Source organism: Lynx rufus, unplaced genomic scaffold (genome assembly GCF_022079265.1).
Source record: "Lynx rufus isolate CCGP_SWC_20201006 ecotype Redwood Valley unplaced genomic scaffold, mLynRuf1.p SCAF_8, whole genome shotgun sequence".
NCBI classification, from domain to species: Eukaryota; Metazoa; Chordata; class Mammalia; order Carnivora; family Felidae; genus Lynx; species Lynx rufus.
This window is the reverse complement of record NW_025814896.1, coordinates 52533762-52546783: the sequence shown is the minus strand read 5'-3', so window position 1 is coordinate 52546783 and position 13022 is coordinate 52533762. Positions and strand designations below refer to the sequence as shown.

Genomic DNA, 13022 nt, shown 5'->3' with positions numbered 1-13022 from the left:
TTAATATTTTATAAATAAGAGCTCCATAGGTAGAACTATGAATTGTGGTTAATGAAAATTATGATGAAATTCAGTGAAACTGAGAAAGTTAGATTAAACTATTAGAAAATATTTTATTTTATAAAATTACAAATTAGAAAGTACCAATTTCTAGTTTGTTCATATGTGTAAACTTTCCATATTACAGAAAAGCATAATAGAATATGTTTATTCCTGTGGCATAATTTATAATTATGCAATTAACAGTTTTGCAAATCAACTGATCTACTATTATGTGGATCTTTTATTTCTGATATGTGCAGGATGCCCAGCAAACCACATTGATGAATATGGAAATAGCTGATTATGAACGTTTGATGAAAGAACTAAATCAAAAGTTAGCTAATAAAAACAGCAAGATAGAAGATTTGGAGCAAGAAATAAAAATTCAGAAGCAGAAACAAGAAACCCTGCAAGAAGAAATGGGTGAGTAAAACAAAATTCACTTTAACTTACAATAATTTCATCATAACAGAACACAGGGCAGAAACATTAGTTGTTCATTTCACCAGTCTTTGACTGCCAACCAGAGCTTTCACACAATGCTCACTATTCTTAAGGACCAGGAGGGTTGTAAAACCATGTTTTGTTTGGGTGTGTACAGTCCGCGTTGGTGAATAATGCATTCACTTACTTAAACATTTCTTAAGTACCTGCTATGTGAGTGATACAAAGGTAAGAAATGGTCTTATCCACGATTTGCTGGTTGTCAGCAGAGTAGGAACATCAAATAGCAATTAAACCTTCTTTATAAGGTGATTACATTCCATTCTTTCCATAAAATGATTTCTCATGTATGCACCTAAAGCTCTAAATATCCCCAGGCACTCCTTCAGCCACATCTCATAAGTTGGTATGTTATACTTTTTATTCCACTCAAGATTTTTTAAATTTCCTTTGGATTTCTTTTTTGACCTATGGGTTATTTACAAGTGTGTTATTTAATTTGTTTGAAGGAATTTCAAATATCTTTCTGTTAATGATTTCTAACTGAATTCTGTTGTAGTTAAAAAACATATTCTGCATGATTTCAGTCCTTTTAAGTTTATTCAGTTTTGTATTAGGGTTCAGAATAAGATTTCTTTTGGTGAATGCTTCTTAGGCACTTGAAAACAATGTGTTCAACTGTATTAGTTGTTGGATAGAGTGTTCTAACTAATGTCAATTAAGTCAAGTTAGGTGACTGTTTAAGTTTTCTGTATTTTTAATGATTTTCTGATTACTGCTTTATCAAGTATGGAGAGAGGGATGTTGAATTTCCTGAACATAACTGTGGATTTCTTTCTCTTTTCATTTCTGTTAGTTTTGGCTTCATATATTTAGAAACTCTGGAATTAGCTACATTTACATTTAGAATCATTACTTGTTCTTGGTAATTTAATTTCTCTATTATTATGAAATGTGTCTTATTACTGGTAATATTTATTTTTCTAAAGTCCACTTTGATATTAATGTAACCACTCCAGCTTTCTTTTGTTTATTGTTTACATAGCATGTCTTTTCCTATCCTTCGGCTTGTGACCTAAGTCTATAAAATATTCCTTTTAGATAGCATATAGTTGAGTCTTCCTTTTCTCTCCAAGCTGAGAGTCTCTGCTATTTAATTGGAATATATAAGTCATTTATTTTTAACATAAATATTTATGTGATTAGATTTAAATCTATCTTGCTGATTATTTTCTATTCTTGTAATTCATTTCCTTTCTCCTCTTTTATCTGCCTTCTTTTGAATTAATTTATATGATGCTATTTTATCTCTTTTATTAGCTATACCATTGTACATGGCAAAAAAACATTACCATGTACATTTGTGTGTATCACCTATGGTTACTTTCATGCTATAACAACACAGTAGAGTAGTTGTAACAGATACTGTATCACCTGCAACACTATAATATTTATTACCTCACCATGTAAAACATTTTCCAATCCCTGTTTTAAAGAAATAAAAAACTAGAAAAAAATTTTTTAACTATTTACCCACATATTTACCATCTCTGTTGCTCTTCATTTCATGTATATCCAGATTTCATCAAGTATGACTTTCCTTTTGCCTGAAGGACTTCCTTTAACATATCTTGTACTGTGGGCTGTAGGTATTGAATTCTGTCATGTCTTTCACCCCCAAAAAATTGCCTTCATTTTTTTCTTAACTGTAAAATTTTATTCTTTTTTTTTTTTTTTTTTTACATCCAAGTTAGTTACTATATAATACAACAATGATTTCAGGGTAGATTCCATAATGCCTGTTACCCATTTAGCCCATCCCCCCCCCACAACCCCCCAAGTAACCCTCTGTTTGTTCTCCATGTTTAAGAGTCTTATGTTTTCCCCCCCTCCCTGTTTTTATATTACTTTTCCTTCCCTTCCCTTGTGTTCATCTGGTATGTGTCTTAAAGTCCTCAGAGTGAAGTCATATGATATTTGTCTTTCTCTGACTAATTTTGCTTAGCATAATACCTTTAGTTCCATCCACATACTTGCAAATGGCAAGATTTCATTCTTTTTGATGGCTGAGTAATACTCCATTGTCTATATATACCACATCTTCTTTATCCATTCATCCATCTGTGGACGTTTGGGCTCTTTCCATACTTTGATTGTTGTTGCTAGTGCTGCTATAAACATTGGGGTGCATGTGTCCCTTCAAAACAGCACACCTGTATCCCTTGGATAAATACCTAGTAGTGCAATTGCTGGGTCATAGGGTAGTTCTGTTTTTACTTTTTTGAGGAAACTCCATACTGTTTCCAGAGTGGCTGCACCAGTTTGCATTCCCACCAGCAGTGCAACAGGGTTCCTCTTTCTCTACATCTTCGCCAACATCTGTTGTTGCCTGAGTTATTAATTATAGCCATTCTGACTGATGTGAGGTGGTATCTCATTGTGGTTTTGATTTGTATTTCCTGAAGATGAGTGATGTTGAGCATTTTTCATATGTCAGTTGGCCATCTAGATGTCTTCCTTGGATAAGTGTCTATTCATGTCTGTTGCCCTTTTCTTCACTGGATTATTTGTTTTTTGGGTGTTGAGTTTGATAAGTTCTTTATAGATTTTGGATAATAACCCTTTATCTGATATGTCGTTTGCAAATATTTTCTCCCATTCCATCGGTTGCCTTTTAGTTTTACTGACTGTTGATTTCAAGTTTCATAGCATTGTGGTCTGAAATATGCACAGTATGATCTCGATCTTTTTGTACTTGTTGAGGGCTGATTTGTGTCCCGATATGTGGTCTGTTCTGGAGAACGATCCATGTGCACTAGAGAAGAATGTATATTCCACTGCTTTAGGATGAAATCTTCTGCATATATCTGTTAAGTCCATCTGGTCCAGTGTTTCATTCAAAGACATTGTTTCCTTGTTGGTTTTTTGATTAGATGATCTGTCTATTGCTGGAAGTGGGGGTGTTGAAGTCCCCTACTATTATGGTATTGTTATCAATGAGTTTTTTATGTTTGTGACTAATTGATTTATATGCTTGGGTCTTTCCACAGTTGGTGCATAAATGTTTACAATTGTCAGGTCTTCTTGGTGGATAGACCCCTTAATTATGGTAAAATGCCCTTCTTCATCTCTTGTTGCAGTCTTTATTTTAAAGTCTAGATTGTCTGATATAAATATGGCTACTCTGGCTTTCTTTTATTGACCATTAGCATGATAGATGGTTCTCCATCCCCTCACTTTCAATCTGAAGGTGTCTTTAGATTAAAGTGGGTGTCTTGTAAACAGCATATAGATGGATCTTGTTTCCTTGTCCATTCTGTCACCCTATGTCTTTTGATTGGAGCATTTAATACATTGATTTACAGTGAGCACTGAAAGATACGAATTTATTACCATTATGTTACTTGTAGAGTTGGAGTTTCTGCTGGTGTTCTTTGGTTCTTTCTAGTCTTTGTTCCTTTTGGTCTTTATTTTATTTATTTATTTATTTACTTACTTACTTATTTATTTACTTAGTCTTTTCTCCCTCAGGGAACCCCCCTTAAAATTTCTTGCAGGACTGGTATAGTGGTCATGAACTCCTTTAATTTTTGTTTGGGAAACTTTTAATCTGTCCTTCTATTTTGAATGACAGCCTTGCTGGATAAAGAGTTCTTGGCTGCATATTTTTTCTGATTCACCACATTGAATATATCCTGCCACTCCTTTCTGGCTTGCCAAGTTTCTGTGGACAAGTCTACTGCAAATCTGATTTGTCTTCCCTTGTAGGTTAAGAACTTTTTTTCCTTTGCTACTTTCATGATTCTCTCCTTGCCGGAGTATTTTGTGAATTTGACTATGATAGGCCTTGTTGACAGTTGGGTTTTTTTTAATCTAATGGGAGTCCTCTGTGCTTCCTAGATTTTGATGTCTGTGTCTTCCCCCAGCTTAGGAAAGTTTTCTGCTATGATTTGCTCCCATAACCCTTCTACCTCTTTTTCTCTCTCTTCATCTTCTGGGACCCCTATGATTCTAACGTTGTTCCTTTTTAATGAGTCACTGATTTCTCTAATTCTTAAATTGTGCTCTTTTTCCTTAGTCTCCCTCTTTTTTTCTGCTTCATTATTCTCCATAAGTTTGTCCTCTATATCACTGATTCTCTGCTCTGTCTCATCCATCCTTGATGCCATGGCATCCATTCGAGATTTCAGTTCAGTTATAACATTTTTTATTTCATCCTGGCTGGCTTTTACTTCTTTTATCTCTGCAGAAAGGGATTCTAATCTATTTTGGACTCCAGCTAGTATTCTTATTTCATGATTCTAATTCTGATTCAGACATCTTGCTTGTATCTGTGTTAGTTAAGCCCCTTCCTGTCATTTCTTCCTCCTCTTTCTTTTGGGATGAATTCCTTCGTTTCGTCATTTTGAGGGGAGAATGCCTTCATTTTTGAAAGATAGTTCTGCTGGGTATAGAATTTTATGATGTGCCTTGTTATGTTTTCTTTCCCTGTTTATATCCTGCTTGTGGTTTTTTGCATTTCTTTGCTGTATTTAGATTTTCTAGTTTTCTTCAAGTTGATCATATTTTTGGCCATTGTTTACTTTATTCTTTCTTGTTTAAATCCTCCTTCTTTTTTCCCCTGAGACTCCAATTACACACATTTGACCACTTGATATATCACCATAGATTAGTGATAATTTGTTCATTTTTTCTATTCTTTTTTCACTTTCTGAGCTTCTTTTTGGGTACTTTCTATTATTAAATATAATATAGTTTCTATTCTAGTTGTTTCTATTAGTAAGTAATTTTTAAATTCTCTCATCTCCAGAGTCTAATATTTTATTACCATCCAGTGATATTTTCTTGAGGTATTATATTTTTCATCTCCAGAAATTCCATTTGTGTTTTTTTTTGTTCCTGTTTTCCATTTATCTCTTCATTATATTTTCCTTCCAGTCTTTAAGCATATTCTGTGATTTATTGTTCTAAATCTATTGATTGAATTTTTTTTCTCCTGTTATCAGTAATAATTCCCTGCTTCTTTGCATGGGAAATAATTTTTTAATTGGATGTGAATTTTACATGTTGAGAGCTAGATTTTTTGTATTCACTTACAGAGTTAAACTTTGGCAGGCATTTATAGATCAGTTTTATTCTTTTGTGGCTTGTTTTTCCTTCTTTTTTATTTTTTAGGACAAGTGTAGAGAGCCCTTTCATACAGATTTAGTTCAGCCTCTCTACTAAAATAGGGATCTTCTGATGTCTACTGAGTGCCTATGTATTAAACAAAGTCTCTTTACTCTGGCTGGTTGGAACAATTTATAGCCCTTTGTGAGCCCTGGGAATTGTTCCAATTATAGTTCCCTATTCACTGTTCTTTCCAAAGCTATTGTTCTTTGAATCTCAACAAGACCACTGCTCTGTTTGGGAGTCCCTTTCTGTACCACAGTCTAGAAATTGCCTCCTGACCGAAAGCTGGGACTGTAATAGGGCTCACCTTGTTTACCTTCTCTCAGGGATCACAGCTCTATAGTGCTTATTGTCTAATGTCAGAAAGCAGGATTTTTTTTCATATATTTTGTTCAGTTTTCTAATTGATTACGGTGGAAAGTAAGTCTAAGACTTGTTACTCCCACATGACAAGAAGCAGAAGTCCCATAAAATGACTTGAGGTGGCTGCAAAGATACTACCGTACAATATTTCACATATATAAATGATGAGGAAATGAGATAAAAGCAAATGTTGAGATATAGGACTATACAGTAAAGTCAGACATAAGATCAAGACATAAAGTGTATGTCTGTGCGCTTTTGGTATCACTTTGGTCTCCATAAATTGGCTTGGAGTTTCCCAGAAACCATACAAAGACAGAAACATTCTCAGGTACAGGGTTTATAATAGCCACAATATTAAAACAAATGTGATAATTGCCAGAAACATAGCTTTTCCTGGTACTGAGATGTGTGAGAGAACTTTTTATAAGACATTTTTATAAAAGCGGGTGCCTGGATGGCTCAGTTGGTTAAGCATCCAACCTCGGCTCAGGTCATGACCTCACGGTTTGTGAGTTCAAGCCCTGCATTGGGCTTTGTGCTGACAGCTCAGAGCCTGAAGCCTGCTTTGGATTCTGTGTCTCCTCTCTCTGCGCCTCCCCCACTTGTGCTCTGTCTCTCTGTCCATGAAAAATGAAAAAAAAAATTTTCTTTAAAGACATTTTTATGAAAGAAACACTGTGTTATGTGGTCCCAGACCATAACTTGAATGGTCCTAGACCTAACTTGAATATCACACAGTATTGGAGAGCTTTTTGGAAAGCCCAGGCACAGATGTAAAGAATCAGAATCTTAAAGTGTGGGGCATTAAAATCTGTGTTTTCCAGGCATACCTGGGTGGCTTAGTTGGTTGAGCGTCTGACTTTACCTCAGGTCATGGTCTCATGATTGTGGGTTCAAACCCACCGTTGGGGCCTGTGCTGATAGCTCAGAGCCTGCTTCTGATTCTGTATCTTTCTCTCTCTCTTCCCCTCCCCTATTTGCCCTCTGTCTCTCAAAAATAAAAATAAATGTAAAAAAAAAGGTTTTTTTAATAAAATCAGTGTTTTCAATAGTCTCATATGTGATTTTGAAGCTAATGCTACCTTAGGAATGTCAAACATCCAGAAATAGCAAAAATTAAAACCACCAAATCAATAAATAATATTTAGTAAGAATCTCGTGTGCATATAAGAACATTTCACAAAATGGGAGTTTTCCAATTCAGAGACTGATAGCCCAGGGGTATTACCTTACAGGATAGGCTTGTAAAGTGAAAATAAGTAAATTTAACCTTTACAATGATTGGTTATTACAATGGGGGTTCCCATATGACAAGTTCACTTGTTTTGCACAATAAGCTAAATAAGTTTCAGTTATATGACTTAAATGGTTTTGTCTGCTCGGGGAATTTTCAAACCCAGTATCCATTTTATATTTACTTTTAACAGAAACCACTGATAATCCAGATAATCCAGATTTGTATTTTCAATGGCATCCCCACAATAAATAAAGTAACAAATCTCCCATGAATGTTTCATAATGGGTACTTCATTCAACCTGTAGCCAAATCATAGCTGAATAAACGTGATTCCATGAATAAACAAAGGAATGAAGCCACATATGCAGAGTTCTGATATCTGCCTGCATCCAGGGGGGAAAAAATAACATATTCAGATAATCGAAACGACTGTAGAGTTTCCAGACAATTCACTATGCATGTATCTCTTCTTATGTACATACCATATTTTCCAACTGTGTTCTTGGTGCATTGAATGGTAGAACTCTAGATTATATTCCTTCAATAAAACATTTGGGGTTCTTTTGTTGTTTTTTTTCAATATATGAAATTTATTGTCAAATTGGTTTCCATACAACACCCAGTGCTCATCCCAAAAGGTGCCCTCCTCAATACCCATCACCACCCTCCCCTCTCTCCCACCCCCCATCAACCCTCAGTTTCTTCTCAGTTTTTAACAGTCTCTTATGCTTTGGCTGTCTCCCACTCTAACCTCTTTTTTTTTTTTCCTTCCCCTCCACCATGGGTTTCTGATAGGTTTCTCAGAATCCACATAAGAGTGAAAACATATGGTATCTGTCTTTCCCTGTATGGCTTATTTCACTTAGCATCACACTCTCCAGTTCCATCCACGTTGCTACAAAGGGACATATTTCATTCTTTCTCATTGCCACCTAATACTCCATTGTGTATATAAACCACTATTTCTTTATTCATTCATCAGTTGGTGGACATTTAGGCTCTTTCCATAATTTGGCTCTTGTTGAGAGTGCTGCTATAAAACATTGGGGTACAAGTGCCCCTATGCATCAGTACTCCTGTATCCCTTGGGTAAATTCCTAGCAGTGCTATTGCTGGGTCATAGGGTAGGTCTATTTTTAATTTTTTGAGGGACCTCCACACTGTTTTCCAGAGTGGCTGCACCAATTTACATTCCCACCAACAGTGCAAGAGGGTTTCCCTTTCTCTACATCCTCTCCAGCATCTATAGTCTCCTGATTTGTTCATTTTGGCCATTCTGACTGGCGTGAGGGGATATCTGAGTGTGGTTTTGATTTGTATTTCCCTGATGAGGAGCAACGTTGAGCATCTTTTCATGTGCCTGTTGGCCATCCGGATGTCTTCTTTAGAGAAGTGTATATTCATGTTTTCTGCCCATTTCTTCACTGGATTATTTGTTTTTCGGGTGTGGAGTTTGGTGAGCTCTTTATAGATTTTGGATACTAGCCCTTTGTCTGATATGTCATTTGCAAATATCTTTTCCCATTCCGTTGGTTGCCTTTTAGTTTTGTTGGTTGTTTCCTTTGCTGTGCAGAAGCTTTTTATCTTCATAAGGTCCCAGTAGTTCATTTTTGCTTTTAATTCCCTTGCCTTTGGAGATGTGTCAAGTAAGAGATTGCTACAGCTGAGGTCAGAGAGGTCTTTTCCTGCTTTCTCCTCTAGGGTTTTGATGGTTTCCTGTCTCACATTCAGGTCCTTTATCCATTTTGAGTTTATTTTTGTGAATGATGTGAGAAATGGTCTAGTTTCAATCTTCTACATGTTGCTGTCCAGTTCTCCCAGCACCATTTGTTAAAGAGACTTTTTTCCATTGGATGTTCTTTCCTGCTTTGTCAAGGATTAGTTGGCCATACGTTTGTGGGTCTAGTTCTGGGGTTTCTATTCTATTCCATTGGTCTATGTGTCTGTTTTTGTGCCAATACCATGCTGTCTTGATGATGACAGCTTTGTAGTAGAGGCTAAAGTCTGGGATTGTGATGCCTCCTGCTTCGGTCTTCTTCTTCAAAATTCCTTTGGCTATTCAGGGCCTTTTGTGGTACCATATGAATTTTAGGATTGCTTGTTCTAGATTCGAGAAGAATGCTGGTGCAATTTTGATTGGAATTGCATTGAATGTGTAGATAGCTTTGGGTAGTATTGACATTTTGACAATATTTATTCTTCCAATCCATGAGCACAGAATGTTTTTCCATTTCTTTATATCTTCTTCAATTTCCTTCATAAGCCTTCTAAAGTTTTCAGCATACAGATCTTTTACATCTTTGTTTACATTTATCCCTAGGTATTTTATGCTTCTTGGTACAATTGTGAATGGGATCAGTTTATTTGTCTTTCTGTTGCTTCATTATTAGTGTATAAGAATGCAACTGATTTCTGTACATTGATTTTGTATCCTGCAACTTTGCTGAATTCATGTATCAGTTCTAGCAGACTTCTGGTGGAGTCTGTCGGATTTTCCATGTATAATATCATGTCATCTGCAAAAAGTGAAAGCTTGACTTCATCTTTGCCAATTTGGATGCCTTTGATTTCCTTTTGTTGTCTGATTGCTGATGCTAGAACTTCCAGCACTATGTTAAACAACAGCGGTGAGAGTGGGCATCCCTGTCGTGTTCCTGATCTCAGGGAAAAAGCTCTCAGTTTTTCCCCATTGAGGATGATGTTAGCTGTGGGCTTTTCATAAATGGCTTTTATGATGGCTTTTATGATGTTTTTTATGATGTTTAAGTATGTTCCTTCTATCTCGACTTTCTGAAGGGTTTTTATTAAGAAAGGATGCTGAATTTTGTCAACTGCCTTTCTGCATCGATTGACAGGATCATATCGTTCTTATCTTTTCTTCTATTAATGTGATGTGTCACGTTGATTGATTTGCGAATGTTGAACCAGCCCTGCATCCCAGGAATGAATCCCACTTGATCATGGTGAATAATTCTTTTTATATGCTGTTGAATTCTAGTTGCTAGTATCTTACTGAGAATTTTTGCATCCATATTCATCAGGGATATTGGCCTGTAGTTCTGTTTTTTTTACTGGGTCTCTGTCTGGTTTAGGAATCAAAGTAATACTGGCTTCATAGAATGAGTCTGGAAGTTTTCCTTCCCTTTCTATTTTTTGGAATAGCTTAAGAGGATAGGTATTATCTCTGCTTTAAATGTCTGGTAGAACTCCCCTGGAAAGCCAACTGGTCCTGGACTCTTATTTGTTAGGAGATTTTTGATGACCGATTCAATTTCTTCACTGGTTATGGGTCTGTTCAAGCTTTCTATTTCCTCCTGATTGAGTTTTGGAAGTGTGTGGGTGTTTAGGAATTTGCCCATTTCTTCCAGGTTGTCCAGTTTGTTGGCATATAATTTTTCAGAGTATTCCCTGATAATTGCTTGTATCTCTGAGGGACTGGTTGTAATAATTCCATTTTTATTCATGATTTTATCTATTTGGGTCATCTCCCTTTTCTTTTTGAGAAGTCTGGCTAGAGGTTTATCAATTTTGTTTATTTTTTCAAAAAACCAACTCTTGGTTTCGTTGATCTGCTCTACAGGTTTTTTAGATTCTATATTGTTTATTTCTGCTCTGATCTTTATTATTTCTCTTCTTCTGCTGGGTTTAGGCTGCCTTTGCTGTTCTGCTTCTAGTTCCTTTAGGTGTGCTGTTAGATTTTGTATTTGGGATTTTTCTTGTTTCTTGAGATAGGCCTGAATTGCAATGTATTTTCCTCTCAGGACTGCCTTCGCTGCATCCCAAAGCGTTTGGATTGTTGTATTTTCATTTTCATTTGTTTCCATATATTTTTAAATTTCTTCTCTAATTGCCTGGTTGACCCACTCATTCTTTAGTAGGGTGTTCCTTAACCTCCATGCTTTTGGAGGTTTTCCAGACTTTTTCCTGGGGTTGATTTCAAGCTTCATAGCATTGTGGTCTGAAAGTGTGCATGGTATGATCTCAATTCTTGTATACTTATGAAGGGCTGTTTTGTGACCCAGTATGTGATCTATCTTGGAGAATGTTCCATGTGCACTCGAGAAGAAAGTATATTCTATTGCTTTGGGATGCAGAGTTCTAAATATATCTGTCAAGTCCATCTGATCCAATTATCATTCATGGCCCTCGTTTCTTTATTGACTGTGTGTCTAGATGATCTATCCATTTCTGTAAGTGGAGTGTTAAAGTCCCCTGCAATTACCACATTGTTATCAATAAGGTTGCTTATGTTTATGAGTAATTGTTTTATTTATTTGGGGGCTCCCATATTCGGTGCACAGACATTTATAATTGTTAGCTCTTCCTGATGGATAGACCCTGTAATTATTATATAATGCCCTTCTTCATCTGTTGTGACAGCCTTTAATTTAAAGTCTAGTTTGTCTGATAGAAGTATGGCTACTCCAGCTTTCTTTTGACTTCCAGTAGCATGATAAATAGTTCTCCATCTCCTCACTCTCAATCTGAAGGTGTCCTCAGGTCTAAAATGAGTCTCTTGTAGACAGCAAATAGATGGGTCTTGTTTTTTTATCCATTCTGATACCCTATGTCTTTTGGTTGGCACATTTAGTCCATTTATATTCAGTGTTATTATAGAAAGATATGGGTTTAGTGTCATTGTGATGTCCGTGTGTTTTATGCTTATAGTGATGTCTCTGGTACTTTGTCTCACAGGATCCCCCTTAGGATCTCTTGTAGGGCTGGTTTAGTGGTGACGAATTCCTTCAGTTTTTGTTTGTTTGGGAAGACCTTTATCTCTCCTTCTATTCTAAATGACAGATTTGCTGCATAAAGGATTCTTGGCTGCATATTTTTTCTGTTCTTCACATTGAAGATCTCCTGCCATTCCTTTCTGGCCTGCCAAGTTTCAGAAGAGAGATCCGTCACAAGTCTTATCGGTTTCCCTTTATATGTTAGGGCACATTTTTCCCTCGCTGCTTTCAGAATTTTCTCTTTAACCTTGTATTTTGCCAGTTTCACTATGATATGTCGTGCAGAAGATCGATACAAGTTACGTCTGAAGGGAGTTCTCTGTGCCTCTTGGATTTCAATGTCTTTTTCCTTTCCCAGATCAGGGAAGTTCTCAGGTATTATTTTTTCAAGTACACCTTCAGCACCTTTCCCTCTCTCTTCCTCCTCTGGAATACCAGTTATGCGTAGATTATTTCTCTTTAGTGCATCACTTAGTTCTCTAATTTTCCCCTCATACATCTGGATTTTTTTATCTCTCTTTTTCTCAGCTTCCTCTTTTTCCATAATTTTATCTTCTAGTTCACCTATTGTCTCCTCTGCCTCTTCAATCCGAGCCGTGGTCGTTTCCATTTTATTTCGCAGCTCGTTTATAGCATTTTTTAGCTCCTCCTGACTATTCCTTAGTCCCTTGATCTCTGTAGCAATAGATTTTCTGCTGTCCTCTATACTGTTTTCAAGCTCAGCGATTAATTTCATGACTGTTATTCTAAATTCACTTTCTGTTATATTGTTTAAATTCTTTTTGATCAGTTCATTAGCTGTTGTTATTTCCTGGAGATTCTTTTGAGGGGAATTCTTCCATTTGGTCATTTTGGATAGTCCCTGGAGTGGTGAGGAACTGCAGGGCACTTCCCCTGTGCTGTCTTGAATAACTGGATTTGGTGGGCGGGGCTGCAGTCAGACCTAATGTCTGCCCCCTGCCCACCCCTGGGGCCACAGTCAGACTGGTGTACCTTCTCTTCCCCTCTCCTAGGGGTGGGATTCACTG

The 13022-nt window shown here is 36.5% G+C and overlaps 1 protein-coding gene across 2 annotated transcripts in view; it reads left to right on the top strand.

Moving 5' to 3' along the window:
- GCC2 (GRIP and coiled-coil domain containing 2) overlaps window positions 1–13022 on the top strand; it is a 66487-nt gene that overhangs the window by 23443 nt on the left and 30022 nt on the right. For both annotated transcript variants that reach the window (XM_047067842.1, XM_047067841.1), the window contains exon 13: window positions 303–465. In XM_047067842.1, coding sequence (XP_046923798.1) covers window positions 303–465 — 163 coding nt within the window. The remainder of the gene's footprint in view (window positions 1–302; window positions 466–13022) is intronic.